Raw genomic sequence first — 16,480 nt, forward strand, 5'->3', positions numbered from 1 at the left:
ATTGTTTGTTATATATGACATTGCACGTATATTACTGCTCAATAGTCCGAGCTGGGAAGATATACCTACAACAACATGGAAACGTTTATGCAGTTTTTAAGAATCATTACTACAGAAAACCATGTGCTACATTATGAATGGACCCTTTAGGAACTTTTCATTTTACTGTTGGACAGTGTACAGTACAGTAGTATTTTAAACAAAAATAGCAGACTGATGGTCATTAGTGATCAAACATCGAGGTACAAGGAGCAAACTAAAGAATTAGGTAGATTCTCATTAACCATTTATCTATATTTGGGTATGTATATATAATGCACAGGTACATATACATACATAAAAATATCCTGTAAACCAGGCCTGTCCAACCTGCGGCCCTCCAGATGTTGTGAAACTACAAGCCCCAGCATGCTTTGCCGGTAGACAACCAGTTGATAGCTGGAAGGGCATGCTGGGACTTGTAGTTTCACAACACCTGGAGGGCCGCAGGTTGGACAGGCCTGCTGTAAACTATATCCCTGTTTGGCGAGTTGTGATGTCATCACTTATATTTAGAGAATATGGTGCCACTTGTGGCATGTGATTGATTTTCATGCTTGGATAACAGTCAGGGAAAAGTAAAACAACAAGATATGAGGATTGCCTCATTACAGCATCCTTGTTAGGGTGAAATGGATACTTGTGTATTTTAAGGGAACCATGTATTCCCTAACTGTAAAGTAGAAAGGATATTAAAAGTCACTGCTTAATTTCGAGGCCTGTATAAAAGTACTTGGCCTATAGCCTTGTGCTTTTATATTGTCAATGACCTTTGGTGACTTCTAGTATTAGAGCCACTAAAGACTATAATATCCCAATATAAATACGATTTATAACAAGCTGTTTAAAAATATTTAGTGAACAATAATAGAATATAGTTACAGTAAGTAAATACTGTTTACCAGCTGTATAATGGGCCTTGCAGAATAAAGGGCATTCACACAATGGATAAAGCGGTAATGTTGTTACATGTTTTACTCGGATGTTCATAAACACCCACAAAACCATAGTGAGGTAGATGGAACATGGTTTGTCAAGTCTGATGATAAAAATAAAGACAAAAACAAGAATTTTGCTTGACCTAGTAGTGGGTTGTCCCTAGTACCCCCACCCGTTGTAATATAACAGTATAATACAAGCATAGCAACACATATGCCCAAACATGAAGAACGTGCCTTCTGGATTATTCAAAATGTCCACACACGCACACAGTCACTGAAACACTGCTATTAAATAGCTGTCCAGATTCTCTAAGCTGTTAACAGAACAGTGAAATGGATGGAAGCATCTGGGGCTCTAGATATGAGGATATTTTTTACATACCAATGTGTGGACAGTTAAAGATAAAACACACAGTTGTAGCTTTTCTACCCTGTTTCAAAGTGTTGACATGTTGAGCTGCAGCTGATCTAAACTCCGATGGGAAGCGGAGGACACATTTGGCGAAAATGGATTCTGCTGATTGCTTTTACTGGAGAGCTATCATTTCAGGTAACTCTGTTAAAGCAATCCACTTTCCAACTGCTCTGCTATTTGTATGACAGGACAAAATAAGTAAATCGCTACAATTTTTGGTTTTCAGAAGCAGCAATCACCTACTTTCAGCTTAAGTGGCATTGGTGTTCCTGGCAATTAGTCAGTTAGTCACTGACAATGACTCAATTCCCAGCAAAAGAGAGTCAGATAATGCAGACTGGTCTCACAGTGGCTGACCATAGGTTTTCTATTTTTCTTTTCTTTATTACTAGTGCCATAGACTGGAAATTATCTTTCCAAAAGTGCCAATGTGCGGATTTGACAGCTGTACTGAATACAGAATTACTTGCAGACAGAGGGTGATACTGCATTTTTGTATAGCCAGTGCTTACTGTATTTGAAAAAAACACCTTCATTTGTTTTTATGATTTTATAGGGAATCTGAAAATTGACTTTAATACCACATTAAGTTATAAGAAATGAAAGGGCTACGTACTATTAACTGAATAGAAACAGCCACTTAAGACTGCAATGTAATTTCTCCTAATCTACAAAATTCTTTTGTTTCTCAACTTATTTTTGGGCACTAGGTCACGTACACACCGGCTATCTATATTGGCCCGTTTAATTATTGCTTCACTGTGCACATTAAGTCAGGGCATAATGGTATCCTTAATGGGCAGTTACTTAGGAGCATAGTCACATTTTTATTCAAATCACTGGCTTCTCAAAATTATATTTTTATCAACGTTATTAGTCACATTACAGTATTTCTTTGAACGATAAGAACAAAATTATTTGACATAAAATGCTACCATGTTGACATATCATTACCCTGAAGGTATATTATGAAAAAAAGTTTTGCTCTTGCTCAAAAAACATTTAAGAATTTCCTATTGGAAAAATTAAAGCAAAATTGTCAGTACTGATGTATTAGTAAAAACATTCAAATTCAAAATGAGAAATTTAGAATGTTTAAAATAACGTTTCCCCCACTAGATTACAGAAAACATTTCTTCCTCTGTACTTTCCCTTGGCAGGCTATTCAAAATGTGATTTGGTTTGTTCCATACCACAAATGTCTATTCCTGGGTACCTCAGCCATAAAACTTATCTATACAAGGATACTATATAAACAAAACATTTTATTTCAGATATTTTGAAGAAAGAAAGACATTTATTTTATGTTAGAGACTATGCAGGTATATTTTTCTCTGTTAAAGAGTATCCATTTCCTACATTCAATGGAGGCAGCCATTTTGTGGGTTGAACCAATACTCAGCTCATCAATTCACTAAGAAATAGAGACATCACCTCAATGACATTGTCTATCATCTCACTAGTTGCGAGTTAATTGAGTACATTGTCTTTAATATTGGGTCCACCAAAATGGTGGCCCCCACTGTGTGTAGGTGACAGATGCACATTACGCTTCCAGACAAAGTCTTAGCTTATTGATTTTTTTTTATTTTTTTTTAAGTAAACATTAGTTAGTGTCTTTAGTAAATGGAACAACCTAGCTATTCTTTAAGTGATTTTGCAATGGTTTCAGCACATTCCCTACTCTCCAGGAACGTCAAGTTTTGGAGAGTCTTCCTGAAAGAAGCAGGACAACCTCCCGCAGTAGTGAAATGGGCAGGGACATGATAAAGTCAGTTGCTGCGAATCGTGTCATCATTGCCATGCCCGCCACCACATGATGCCACAAAACATGACATTGCGCATCAGGGGGACAGGGCCATGATGACACACATCGCGTTGCCACGCTCCTCGCACTTGACACTTGGATCTTCAAAAAAGTAGGCAAGTATGGTTTATAGTACTGTGTGCGCAATGATTTGCGGAACATGAAAAGTTATGTTCAAATACCTAGGGGAAAATAACACTTAGGGTCTTGACCAGTTCCAATGCTCTTCTTACAACAAAATGTGTCTGTAGCAGGCAGAACTTAAGTCCATATCATATTTGGTGCTATAACTGGTGTTCTTTGATACACAAGAAAAATGACATTTAACATGGATATCGTTGGTTTACAGTTACAAAGCCAAGGTGATTCTAAACTCAATGCACTGATAATTTTTTTTTATTCCTTTTCCAAAGGGAGTTTTTCTTATAAACTTTTTTTTTATTTATTTTTTTATAAAGCACACTTTACTTTATAATCTCTCTTTATAACTGATAGAAATTTTTTTAATCAACCCAAAATTGCCCTCTGTAAAAAGAAATGGCAAGATTTTTTTTTTTCGTTTTTTTTAAGCTATCAAGATTTTACATGTAGTTTTCTTATTGGATTTGTACAATTGCATAGACATTTAAAATCTGCCATTGTTAGCAAAACAATAACAGACTTAAGAAACTACTGAAATCTACAGTATAGTACCACTACCCTTCACAAAAATATAGATATTTTCTTGTAAACTCTTACAGTCTAATCCCCTTTTTGTTGTACGAAGATAGTATATAAAAAACACATGCGGTGTGTAGGGAGCTGTTACTCTAACACCTCGTCGTCAGTCATAACCGTGACTAAAGTCTCCATCGCTCTTCCCAAATCATCAGCCATATGAAAGAGATTTCCTACATTGTTTCCTGCAAGACAGAAAATAGGAAACATCACAATCAACATTTATCAACGAACATAAAACAAACTTCAGGAAAATAATCTAAAGTACTACAGGCAAGAAAACAAAATGAGAATCTCTTTTAGTAAGAGCATTCAGTAAAATATTTTTTCACTTATTTAGAGAACCACTAAATCCCAAAATTGCAATGCTCAGACGTGAATCATGTAGGTACAAACAATTTAAACAGTAAAATACATTTTAAATAGGAAAGTAAGCATTTCCTATATATTGCTGTCAAATAGAGGCTTTACTTGTTCTTTAAAATATTTTTTTCAGTGTATATGAATATTCCTGGTACTGTTGAATGAACATTTTCATGTAATAAAACAATCAGATAAATTAAGGCACATCTGTCCTCATAGGCACAGTTCCGAAGGTCTAGACTGCCGAGAGTACAGCCAGAAGGACTACTATATAACACAAACATGCACATTCAGAACATGTTACACCTCTGCAGATGTTTTTCAAACAAACAATTAAAATGAGCACAAAAGCAAGAACAATGAAAAAAGCAAAAGGCGGCTAAATGTATTAATGTACTATATAACATAGGTAGTAATCAACACTACATTAGTTGATTAAAATTGTTGTTCTACAGGTCTCATTTACAACAGATTCCCTAAAAATGTGACTGTAAAGAAGGACACAAACTGGATGCAGGGTCAAAAATGTGTGGCTCACACAAGAAATACATGAACAGCATTAATATACAAATATTTAGAATATTCTGTAGCACTGGTTCTGTAGAACCTTGACAAAAGGGATAGTAACGTCTATGGTTAATGTAACCATATCCAAAAACAATACTAACCCCCACCCTTCAGCCAGCATACAGAGACAAAACAGAAGAGTGACTAGCCATGACAGTGACTGTGTAGTCCAGCACAGCGGCAGGAGTGCGTGAATGTATTGAGAATGGGGAAATGAATGAAATGATTTTTGTTTTGTGTTTCAAGACACTTTACATTTTGATGTAGCTATACAACACTGCTATTTCCTGTGCCTTATTGATTCAGTGTAAACAAAGTCCAACCAAAAAAGTTTGGAGAATGACTGCCACTTCATATATCTTAACCTACAATTGCCATGATATGTACCAGAATTGCAATTACCACACGTAAAAAACAAAACTAGAGAAATTAATGTTTGAATCAGCTACAAAAACACATCAAAAGGACACTAACCTACAATAATAATTAAACCAGTTTAAAGCTGTATATTGTGACATTCACAAATACATATGTAATCATTTCCATGTATATTTGACAATGTATGAAACATAGTTATCCCACTAGTTATGGATCTCTGATGTCTCTGTCAGCAGGGACGGTGCAAGTTCTGCTGGCCCCCTATACAGCGCCCACCTTCCCCCTCAGGCATTGTGTCTCTAACCTTACTCATTTCCTAAGCAGGCAGGAGGTGGCAACGGTATCCTCTGCTCAGACTGGGAATGTGGCGATTGGCTGTGACACCATAGCCATGTGCCACACTCCCAGAATATCTCCGACATTGAGCAGCGTTAGTTGACAGCTTCACAGGTAAGAAAATGTGCTTCTGCTTCAGTGCTTGGCACTCTACGTGGGAGCATTAAAAACACTGGATGAGAGACATTGTTAACTATTGGTGCTCTAGCAACCAACTAGGTTCGCTTAATGCTAGTTCCAGCCCTGATAGTCCGATATTTTCAACTTGGATAGCCTGACTGTCAGGGCCGGTGCGGACATTGCCAGAATGGGGGTGCTGGAAATCTGTCCTTTTTGGTGTTCACAGCGCAAGTGCCGTTTCCCTACACCGAGGCGCCTATTGTGATCCCTGCTCTGTTCAGAGCCATAACTTTGGGGTTAAGAGAGAAAGCGCCTTTGCAAAAAAAAAATATATATATATTTTCAGCACGGGTGGATTAGCGGGGCACCCTGGTAAGTGTGGTGCCCTCCTGCCCTGCTGATGTAATGACCCACCCATTAACCAACTTAATGTGTGACATTGTGAAATTCATCCAAGTAGCCAGACAGACCACAGAATGGATAATCAGCAGTCATGCTGAACAAAGAACTGTAGTTGTGGTCAGTTTTTGAATATACATTGATTGATGACAATTTTAATCTGGGTTTAATCTGACAATTTTAATTGGGTTGTAGCTGTATGACTGCATGCAATAAACACAAAACTGTACATTCATGCTGAGACAACACGGGCTCCTGCGGGGTGGTCAGAACGTATTAGACTCAAAAACCTTATTAGTAGACAGCAAAAGGTAGAGATATATAGTAACACACATATACACACAATAAAGCAAGGGTTAGTGGTAACATGTTAGATTATTATACCTCTCAACACTTCTATCGAGATCATGATAATGATAGTAAAGATAAAGCATTTCTAATCTCTGTTTAAATTACAATAAACACAATGTTAACGTGTTGCTGTGGACAGCAATAAATATGTATCAACAGTATATACACAGAAAATTAAGATATTCATTATTTGTGACCATAACATATTGACATAAAGAGGCAGCACAAAATGACTACATCTCCGGTTCGTTCTGAGCAAAATAACGTCATGAACACTCGGCCTTCCCAACGGCTTTCTGTTGTCCTACCAGTGGTTGAGAGGTAGCAAATGTTGGCATGTTAGAGCACTCTTGTAAAACGCACACGGCTAAAGAGACTGCAAGCTGCACAAATGCCAGGCGCAGTATGCGAGATGTGACAGACACAAGCTGGATGGCAGTGAGCCCAGTCCTCACTAACCTCTCTCATTTGCTTTCCAGGGACAGATCTTCCTTTTGTATTGAGAGGAAGAGGTGGATGTAGAAGAAAGAAAGAGAGAAAACCAGTAATAAATATGACATTGAACATGGTTAAACCTCTTAAATATTTCACTTTCACTGGCAGCTATGGCATTATCACAATAATAGGCTACATACACATATTGCGTAATTCACAAAAGTGTCATTATTGAAAAATGCCTTTAAAGACAAGGTTTTTATTACAATTTTATGAGATATGTTTTTTAACTAAATATATCTGGGCCCCATAGCAAAATTGTGATGGGACCATCTACGCACCATCATAAAGTTATACCCTCCACAATGTCCCCATACATACCTAATAGGGCAGTGATTGCATTAGGAGTAATCTGGCACATCAGTCTGGATTATGTAAGCAATAATTTTATCCTTACTATTTCCAAAAATATATAAGCGCCTGGATAAATTTGTTATTACACTTGCAGGAAAGTATATTTGAATTCTTTGACAGTTCCTCCTCTTTGGTGTATTTACAAAATACAATGGTGTCCGAGGAAAACGCAGGTTTTCTAGAGGGGGGGCGCTTCCTGTTCTATTAGATTAGCATAATTAAATAAAAAATGTTTTATATTTGAAAAAAAAAAAAAAAAGCATTTCTTAATGAATGTTTTTTTGTTTGATTTTTTAAATAAATTACATTTATTTTGTAAATAAAATATTTTTTTCTATAGACAAACACAGTGGGGGCAGAAAGAAACACATGACAGAAGTAGTAAGAGAGTTACAAACACTAAAGGAAAACAGAGTTGATAGAGACATGAGATACAGGAAAAGACACGTAGATGAGGCATACAAACATGGGGGGAGGAAAGAGCATTGGAAATCCCCCCCGCCCAAAGTGCGCACCTGAGTGAAACTATAGCCATAGCAGAACATGTGATTACTATGGGGCCCACAGTGGCCATGTCCGAGAGAAACAAAGGCACTTTTAAAAGTACAAACTTAATATGGCTACATAACAAATGTATCCAGGCATTAATGAGTTTTGGGAAATAGTGAAGATAAAATGGCTAAATATGTATAACCTTTATATCTTTATAAAAAGATTGCAACAGGAGACTCTCTTAATTTGATGGCTATATATAAAAAAAAACAACACCTATTTTACTCCTTTGACATTTCTTCACATTTTTTCTTACATCACTGAATCAAAAATAATTTATTCAGGAATTCTTAAAGCAGGAAGCCCACATACAATATTTTGTTTAAATTTCAACGAGTACCTATTAAGCATGAATATGAAAGCGTTTTTTCTTAGCTATCCTACTACAAATGTCCTTTTCAAAAGCTCTCTGGTTGTCAAACAAAAATGGCTGCCAGACACAGACATTGTTTGTCTGCAGTACACAAACAGGTTCACACCTCTCAGCATTTCCAGTAATGGCATAAGTGGCTGTAAGAGGATGTCACAGTAGAGACAAAGCTCAGAGTGGCATTCAAAAGCCTCTCTGCTCACTACATCATGTGCCATGTGACTGTGGTTGACATGGTAGTCCAGAATCATAAATCATTAATAGCAACCTGAAGAAAAAAAAATATGGGAAAATGGTAAAATCTAACTTAAATTAATATTTATTTCTCTATAACATAATAACATTTGTAAAATGTTTTATTGTATAGCCAATGTATGGGATTTATTAACTATTTTTTGACTGTCTGTAAAATATCCAGTAAGTATTGAGTTCAGGAGATCCAAAGGGCAGTAATTGAATCAGTATGTTCCTGCTATCTGGATTGCCTAAACTAAAGAGCTCAACGTGAGCGGTGTGTTCAAAATGTGAAAATGCTTGAGAACTTCTAAAATTCTGTGTAGGAAGCATATTTGCCTACTCTCCCCGAATTTGATTTGTCAATTTAAAATAGTGGCAGATGTGGGGGATGTGAAATGAAACAAATGAGCACTAGGTAAAATGGCTGCACAGAACTACACAAGCCTCCCCCCCCCTCTCCCCCCATCCAGGGGTAATGAGAGTAGGGAGATATTTCGTAAAATTGATAGTGGTTTAATACCCCTTCCGTGAGTCTGATCAACACTCATTCAAAATGTTGTCCCAGGACTGTACAAAATCCTTGTTTTGGTAACATTAAAATCTATTATAATCATAGTGTATCATATTTACTGTAATATGTAGATGCATAATTCCCAGCCTGGCCAATGCTGTATTCATTTAAAGCAAATGTAATCGGTATAAAGGATGCTAGAGAATGCATCTAATGCAATAAATGTATTATATTTATGAATGAAATCCTTTGAAGCTAATATAGCTATTATAGGAAGAAAAAGTCCGTAACAGTGGAAATATCCTTTAAATATTGTGGAGACAGCGTCTGGGAAGCAGATCATTTTTTTGCCCAGGACAGACAAGGGTTACATGCATTTCTTAAAATGTTGGAGAATTATGAACACTTTATGCACAAAACATTTAGCTAAATGATTTTTTTTGTTTTTAGCTGCCAGGGTTAAATAATTGATTTGGGTGGCATTTGATCATATATTTTCCCTGTACAGCAGACCTCTGGCTTTGACATCTGTTTTGATTTAACACAACAGCTGCAATAGTCAGCTGTAGCAAATGCAAATTTGCAGTGTGCACCAGAGTTAGGACAGTGCATGGTAGAATATGAGAGAACATAGAAAGTGGCAAAATAGACAGTGGTTTTAAGCTGTGTGGAATTCTGCATGGGCACTGTTACTGCTAAGACATCTATTAACTTGATGTGTGTTTGAAAACGCAGATGAAACCACAATTCAAATGCAGAAGCATCTGCCATGCGGTTGTTTAACTTGCATTTGAGAGTTCATAATAGGTCAGACCACTGACATCAATATGTTTAGCTTGCAATAAATCCAGTGAATAGAGCAGGCATTAACTGTAATACCCCAATGCTCGAAAACGCCAGTAACATCGAAAGTGCAAATGGGGTAATTGGACAGAATGGTTCCCATTTTAAACCATTTTAGTGTGTTATACAAGCAGTAAAAATGCCAGTACAAAGTAAAACATATGCCAGTGTGTTGTATCATTATGCAATGTTTATGCATAATTATGGTCTAAGTGTAATCTTAAATTTATGCTCATGATGTACTCTACCTTTGCTATAAAAGGAAAAACATTTCATATACAGGCTACTAAATATATTCCTTAATCTGTCATCATTCTCATCAGAGCTGGATTAACAATAGGGCTAAAGGGGTAACAGCCCAGGGGCCTCGGGCAGCTTGGGGGCCTGCCGGCATTCATCGGGCCGGGGGTGTCCCCTGTTCAAGGAGAATGGCAGGCAGCTAACAGCAAATATTATGCTGTTTGCTGTCACTGTAGGGCTTACGCGGCATGCAGTAATCTCCTTACTGAGGAGATCTTGTGAGAGTGATACTATGCACACAGTAATCTCCTTACTGAAGAGATCTCGTGAGAGTGAGACTATGACAGTCTCACTCTCACGAGATCTCCTCAGTAAGAAGATTACTGCGCGCCGCGTAAGTGCTACATGGAGTGGAACAACGGAAGGAGGTAAGCTCACAGGGGGAGGGGGGTCCTCACAGTACCCTTAGCCCGGGGGCCTCCCTTTCCTTAATCCGGCCCCGATTCTCATACACACAATTTATATATAGAGCAAGAACTGATTTCTTACATACACACACACGGACGGACAGGTATCTAACAGTTTTGTGGCCACAAACTTGACCCTCAGATGCCCACTGGCACGGAGTACAGAACTGCTGGCATGAGTGGTCTCTACATGGAAATTATGTTTATACACTGTGAAATGGACTAAAAGATAAATAAATCGTTGTATATAGAGTTATATTTTACTATTAAATCCTCTACCTCAGTTATGGAAATAAAGTTAACTTTAGTGCAGTGTTACTAAGATCTGGCAGGTCCTTTGAAGGCTCCTATGATCCTGCCATGCAAACTCCTCTTCTACCACCAGTTGCCCCCCCCAAAGCAAAAGGTTAATTTTCATTTGGAATTAACCTTTACATTTAAAAAAAAAAAAAAAAAAAGTTTAGTATAATCACATGGGCACATTACTCTGCAGAGTGACACTTGTGTTCTTAATACACACTTTTATTACAATGAGAGGTAGCACCTCGCTCTCCTGACTGAATTCTACAAGTCAGATGGAAATTCTGGCTGACCTTTATCCTGTGAGCAACAAAAAAAATTGTTTGAGCTATCTCAACTACTCTTTCCTAATTACTGCAAAAGAACTTGGCAAGCAGCCACAATTATTGTCATATTTCACTTTATTGAAACAATGCTGTTATTGCTACATAAGATACTTTACATAGTTTTTTTATCTTTAACCATAAAGCTGGTTACCTAATGGTGTTAGGAAAACCACAAGCAGTCAGGAGGATAACAAGAATTCTGAAGATATTTTAAGGAAAAAAATGAGTGAACATCTTTAAGTGTAAAAATTATATCAACATTTAAATACACTGGCACTCATTTACAAATTGCAAAATGGCAGAAGGGGAGCATGGAACCCCCTTGGTTCTATCTGTCTACATTTGCAAAGATGTACCTAGATTTCTGCCAAAGCACATGGGTCTGCAGAGCAAGACAGCAATGTTTGTGGAGGAGCCGATGTTCACACCGCCTAACGGAAGGAGCTGAGGAGAGTGAGGACATTACTTGTCTGAATCAGTGCTGAGCTGTTGGTGATCGGGTCTTGTTCTATATTCTTAACGGGACACGTTTTGCACCTTAACAGGGACATTGCAGCAGAGAAGCAGATGGCTAGACTTAAGTTTGCCAATGTTTTTGAACATTCATTTACAAGTGCCACATGTAATAAAACAGTTACAATGTCCCCTTGCTGTCATGATTAATTTATGCCATAAAGAGACTAATCCAAGCAGTATTTTAGGAGAAAAACTGGAAATATAATGCAAGGTAGTGGTTGGAGATTTAACTTTGTTGTGACATTTACACTTTTGCACATTTTCCTCCTTCCCACACACCTAGGAGCAGTATGTAGAGGTATCTTCTAAGAGCAGAGAATAGGAGAGTACCTTGAAGACTGTCTAGATGAATGTGTGGATAAAGCCAGGTGTTTTGCAGTGCACATCCAGTGCACTTCTAAAATTGGGTCTACTTACACCCCAATCATTCACAGTAATGAATGTCTGCCTGATCTTCTTCAGTATACTTGACTTCCTTATGATGAATTCCCATCACATATCACTATTTCCACATTAGATGTAAAAGTCTTCTATAGCCATAGCAATTTGTAGTATTCATTTCCACAAGACTCTTTAGATTGCACTATATATATATATATATATATATATATATATATATATATATATATATATATATATCTTCAGCTAGGTGTTTAAGATGTAAGAGAACACACAGGTGTGTACTTTGCAGCGCTATACAATAAAGTACACTATGGGAGGAATTCAATTGCCCAAGATGTAGCACACGGACATCGTTCCACGCACATTGCCGGCAATTACAGTAGAAATCTCTGCTCATTAAAAATGAGCAGAGATTTCTGTCAAATCTCCACAGCGAAGTGTCTCGGGGACGTTCCAGAGACACTTTGCGGCTAACTGAATTCCCCCCTATATATGCACATACCAGTATAAACACAATGGTGTTCCTGGATCATCCTCTGATTGGACAAATGTGGACTATTGGCATCCAATTATGGACACTTCAAATGTACTCTAAGAGTTTCCCAATGACAAGCACATACACTGAATATGTTATTGATGCCAGTGGACAAAGCAGAAAACAACAATGATAAAACAAATATTAAGAGAATTTTTAATATAGGTTAAATGTACACAGCATTGAGAAGTGCATGTACAGATGTTATCAGCAAATGCAGAACACGGCCAAAGTGTATGAGGGAGTGAACTCTTAGCTAAAAAATAAAAAGTCATTATTACAGTAAATGATCACAACTTGGAAAAGAAAGAATTCCACAAAACTACTATTAGTTCAAGAAAAAATAAGATTTTTAGTTGAAAACCAATTTATTCCTCATGGAGGCAAAAAAATTTAATTTAAAAGTTCCTATTAAAAATGGCATAAGATTACCATGGTAAAATACTAATTTATGACAATTTTATTTCAACATAGTTTCTATTTTGCTTTAGTAATCATTTTCCTTTTCATACCATTGCACCATCACCATCTAGACAACTAGAAGAGGGTCAGACTCTTAGCCACATAGTGATACCTTACTAAAATGGTAAGTAATTGCCTGTCTACATGGTAGATGAAATAAGATATTAAACATGTGTTTTTAAAGCCTGGTTGAAAAAAACCCCAAGAGAACCCCCAAAAAAAACATTTAACACTGCAAGTAAATAATGTAAGTGAATGAATCCGTACACACTTTCAGACAAGCGTTTTCTTTGCGCTGATTTTAACATGGTCTGTAACAATATAATGGCGTTCTATGGGAACACTCATTAAGTAAATAGTACACTATTCTGTAGGGAGGCTTTAAGACCACGCTTTAACAGGACTATAAAGCTCAAGACATTGGTTGTTTTTTAATGCCTGTGTGTAGTGAGCCTAAAGTAAGAGAAGGAACTCTAAAGGGCAGAATTCTTGTTGTTCCACTACATGGGTGGACTAATTATATATATATATATATATATATATATATGTATATATATATATATATATATATATATATATATATATATATATATATATATATATATATATATATATATGTATCTATATCTATATATATATCTATATCTATATCTATATAGAGTAATAATACAGAAACTATTGGATTTTTAATATATATATTTTATATGGAATATATCTTTTGTATTACAATGCTTATGCAGGTAGAACTGCAACTACTGTTACAGGTCTGCACAGAACAAGATCATGGCTCAGGCGCAAGATTTAGATTATAAAGTTACACACAAAAGTGTGTATATTGTGAAAATGTCCCCACCAAGCATGGCTTACAGTCATATTGACTACTCATGCATTTTAGATTTTTATCCCTACATTTAACTACTTCCCTCATTTATGTTTCAATAATCCTGAAAGTAAGGGAACAACAAATCTGCCTTCATTTAAAATGACAAATATTTCATTTTCTTTGGTTTATTTTTGTATATTTTGTGTATTGTCTGATAGTTGTGGCAAGTGAATACTTGGTGGAGTACCAACTCCAAGGTGGTTCTAGTCAATTTGTGCTGCTTAAAAGCCCTGAGCAGCTTAAAATGAGGAATCTCTTCCTCAATAGCAATCCACAACATGCCTTTCATTACCATGGGATGCATGATCTGCAAATACAAGTTGATGGCTTCAAAATGGCCCTTGTGTTACCGGCCCTTCTCGCAGACGAAGACACTTGTAGAACGAACAGCAGAATCCAATTCCATTTCTAAACACGCACACTAAATTGTGCTTCACTGATAGTGACATCTCTTTGGATCTCATACTGGAGAGTCGACAGCAACAGATTCCAAATGCAAATGTCACACCTAGAATCAACTCCAGACCTTTCACCTGCTTAATTGATAATGAAATAACGATGGAATGGCCCACACATGTCCATGAAATTGCTTTTGAGTCGATTGTCCCATTACTTTTGGTCCCTTAAAAAGTGGGAGGCACATATAGAAACCATTGTAATTCCTATACCGTTCACCTGATTTGGATGTAAATACCCTCGAATTAGAATGAGAATTGTGTCGATGTCCCAATATTTATGGACTTGACTATATATATATATATATATATATATATATATATATATATAAATAAATGTCTAGTGGTGTGTGTTAGTCTGTCTGTGTGTGGAAAAAATAAAACCAAGCTGCAGCGCCACCTGCTGGGCGGAGTTATACACTGACCTATTAAATTCTTAGTGTGTGTGGGAAAAAAAATTCATAAAGGGCTGAAATTTGGTATACTAAGATGTTTTTAATTTGTTAATTTAATTTGTTAATTGTTAAAAGTGTTTGTAAAGATTTTAAAAAAATATATATATATTTCTTGAAGGAGAAGTGACAGTTGGGAGTGGTTGGTGGTTGCCGGGGGTGACAGTGGGGAGTGGTTGGTGGTTGCCGGGGGTGACAGTGGGGAGTGGTTGGTGGTTGAGGCCTGGGCTATGGCCCAAATGCATGACAAGAACCTTTTTAACACCTTAAGTAGCTTGATTTGACTAGAATGCATGAGTATCATGCAGGGGTTAAATTGTATATATATATATATATATATATATATATATATATATATATATATATATATATATATATATATATATATATATATATATTACATATACACACACACACAATAGAAATATGCTGTAAGATCAGTAAATTAGAGCTAATATCGTAAAGGTCATTAAACTAGAAGTGCAAGTGTGATCAGCTCATATACAATAAAGGGGACATTTCTCACTATAAAGCATTTTCTACAGCTGCCCATTCTTACCTCTTGCAGTGGGGAAGGAGTTATTCAGCTGCTCCATGACATCCTCTAATCCTGTGCTTGTGTTATGAGTAGGACTGAGAAGATCATCCTCACCTAAAGAAAGACAAAGGATTTCTTAATATCACAGTAACATTTTTTAGAAGAGCACCTATAAACCATCTTCAATGGAGGATCAACGAAACAAAAACCATTCCTGGTCCAATTGTTACCCCCACTGGGAGCACAATCTTCTTACGCCCATTATGAAACATACATCAGGCATTGTGATTTTGGCAGATGTCACATTTCTAAATGTCATTCTGAGTTAGAGGGTTAATGATCTCATGACGCGTGACATTTTTGTTTCATGTGGACACTTGCTACCACCAAACTGATTAGCACACATTAAGCCTTCAAAGTTACAAGCTATTTTATATTGTATGGCTTTCATAAACGAATAAGAGAACTAGTGTTTCAAGAAACGTTTGAACTAGACAACCTTTTTTCGACCTTCAAGAGCTCATTCACACGTATACTTTGTGTGCTTTTCATGCATTAATAACCTAAGAGCTACGCATTATAATATAGTCAAAGAAGAGTTAAAGGTGTTCTAAAATGTAAACACATTTAAAATTTTATTATGCAACATAAAATATTTCCTATGCTTAAGCTTGCTACCAGTAGATTAGATTTTATAGCTGAAAGAGAAGTCTGTGAAAAGCTTTAAAGATCTATAACTAAAACACATGTAAAATTCCCACTGGTTTTCATGAGGTCTACCCCGCAGTGCATATGTGTGAACGAGTCCTCAACTTTTATACTAGCATCCCTTTAATGCATTTTCCAATAAAAAAAAAAATAGAGGCACTTAAACTTTGTAGTCCCAAAAATGAGGAACACAAAATTTTAAATAGATACAATTCTCCCAGCTTGATTAAAAATAACAGGGTGCAGCAAGACATGTCTTTTAAACAGTTTTCTTAATCAGTGCTTTAATTTTGCTAAATGTTTTAATCACAGCTTAGAACACAATGTAAACAGCACTCTACTTTGGCGGCTAAACAAGGACAAATCAATGTTTGTTGCAGTGACATTCACAGGTCTAAGGT

General features: G+C 36.5%; 1 protein-coding gene across 10 annotated transcripts in view; it reads right to left on the reverse strand.

Annotated features, from left to right (window-relative positions):
• Positions 1 to 2,239: 2,239 nt before the first annotated feature.
• The window catches only part of DMD (dystrophin), a 1,967,742-nt gene continuing 1,953,501 nt past the window's right edge, over positions 2,240 to 16,480 (reverse strand). For 6 of the 10 annotated variants that reach the window (XM_075200299.1, XM_075200296.1, XM_075200295.1 and 3 more), the window contains 2 exons: positions 15,393 to 15,485; positions 2,240 to 4,104 (listed from right to left, as the gene is read on the reverse strand). In XM_075200299.1, the coding sequence (XP_075056400.1) occupies positions 4,007 to 4,104; positions 15,393 to 15,485 (191 nt within the window). In that variant the 3' untranslated portion in view covers positions 2,240 to 4,006. Of the gene's footprint in view, positions 4,105 to 6,892; positions 6,925 to 15,392; positions 15,486 to 16,480 lie in introns of all 10 variants that reach the window. The other 4 variants (XM_075200300.1, XM_075200298.1, XM_075200297.1 and 1 more) reach the window with 1 other exon arrangement.

This window comes from Mixophyes fleayi, chromosome 2, assembly GCF_038048845.1.
Source record: "Mixophyes fleayi isolate aMixFle1 chromosome 2, aMixFle1.hap1, whole genome shotgun sequence".
In the NCBI taxonomy this organism is placed as follows: domain Eukaryota; kingdom Metazoa; phylum Chordata; class Amphibia; order Anura; family Limnodynastidae; genus Mixophyes; species Mixophyes fleayi.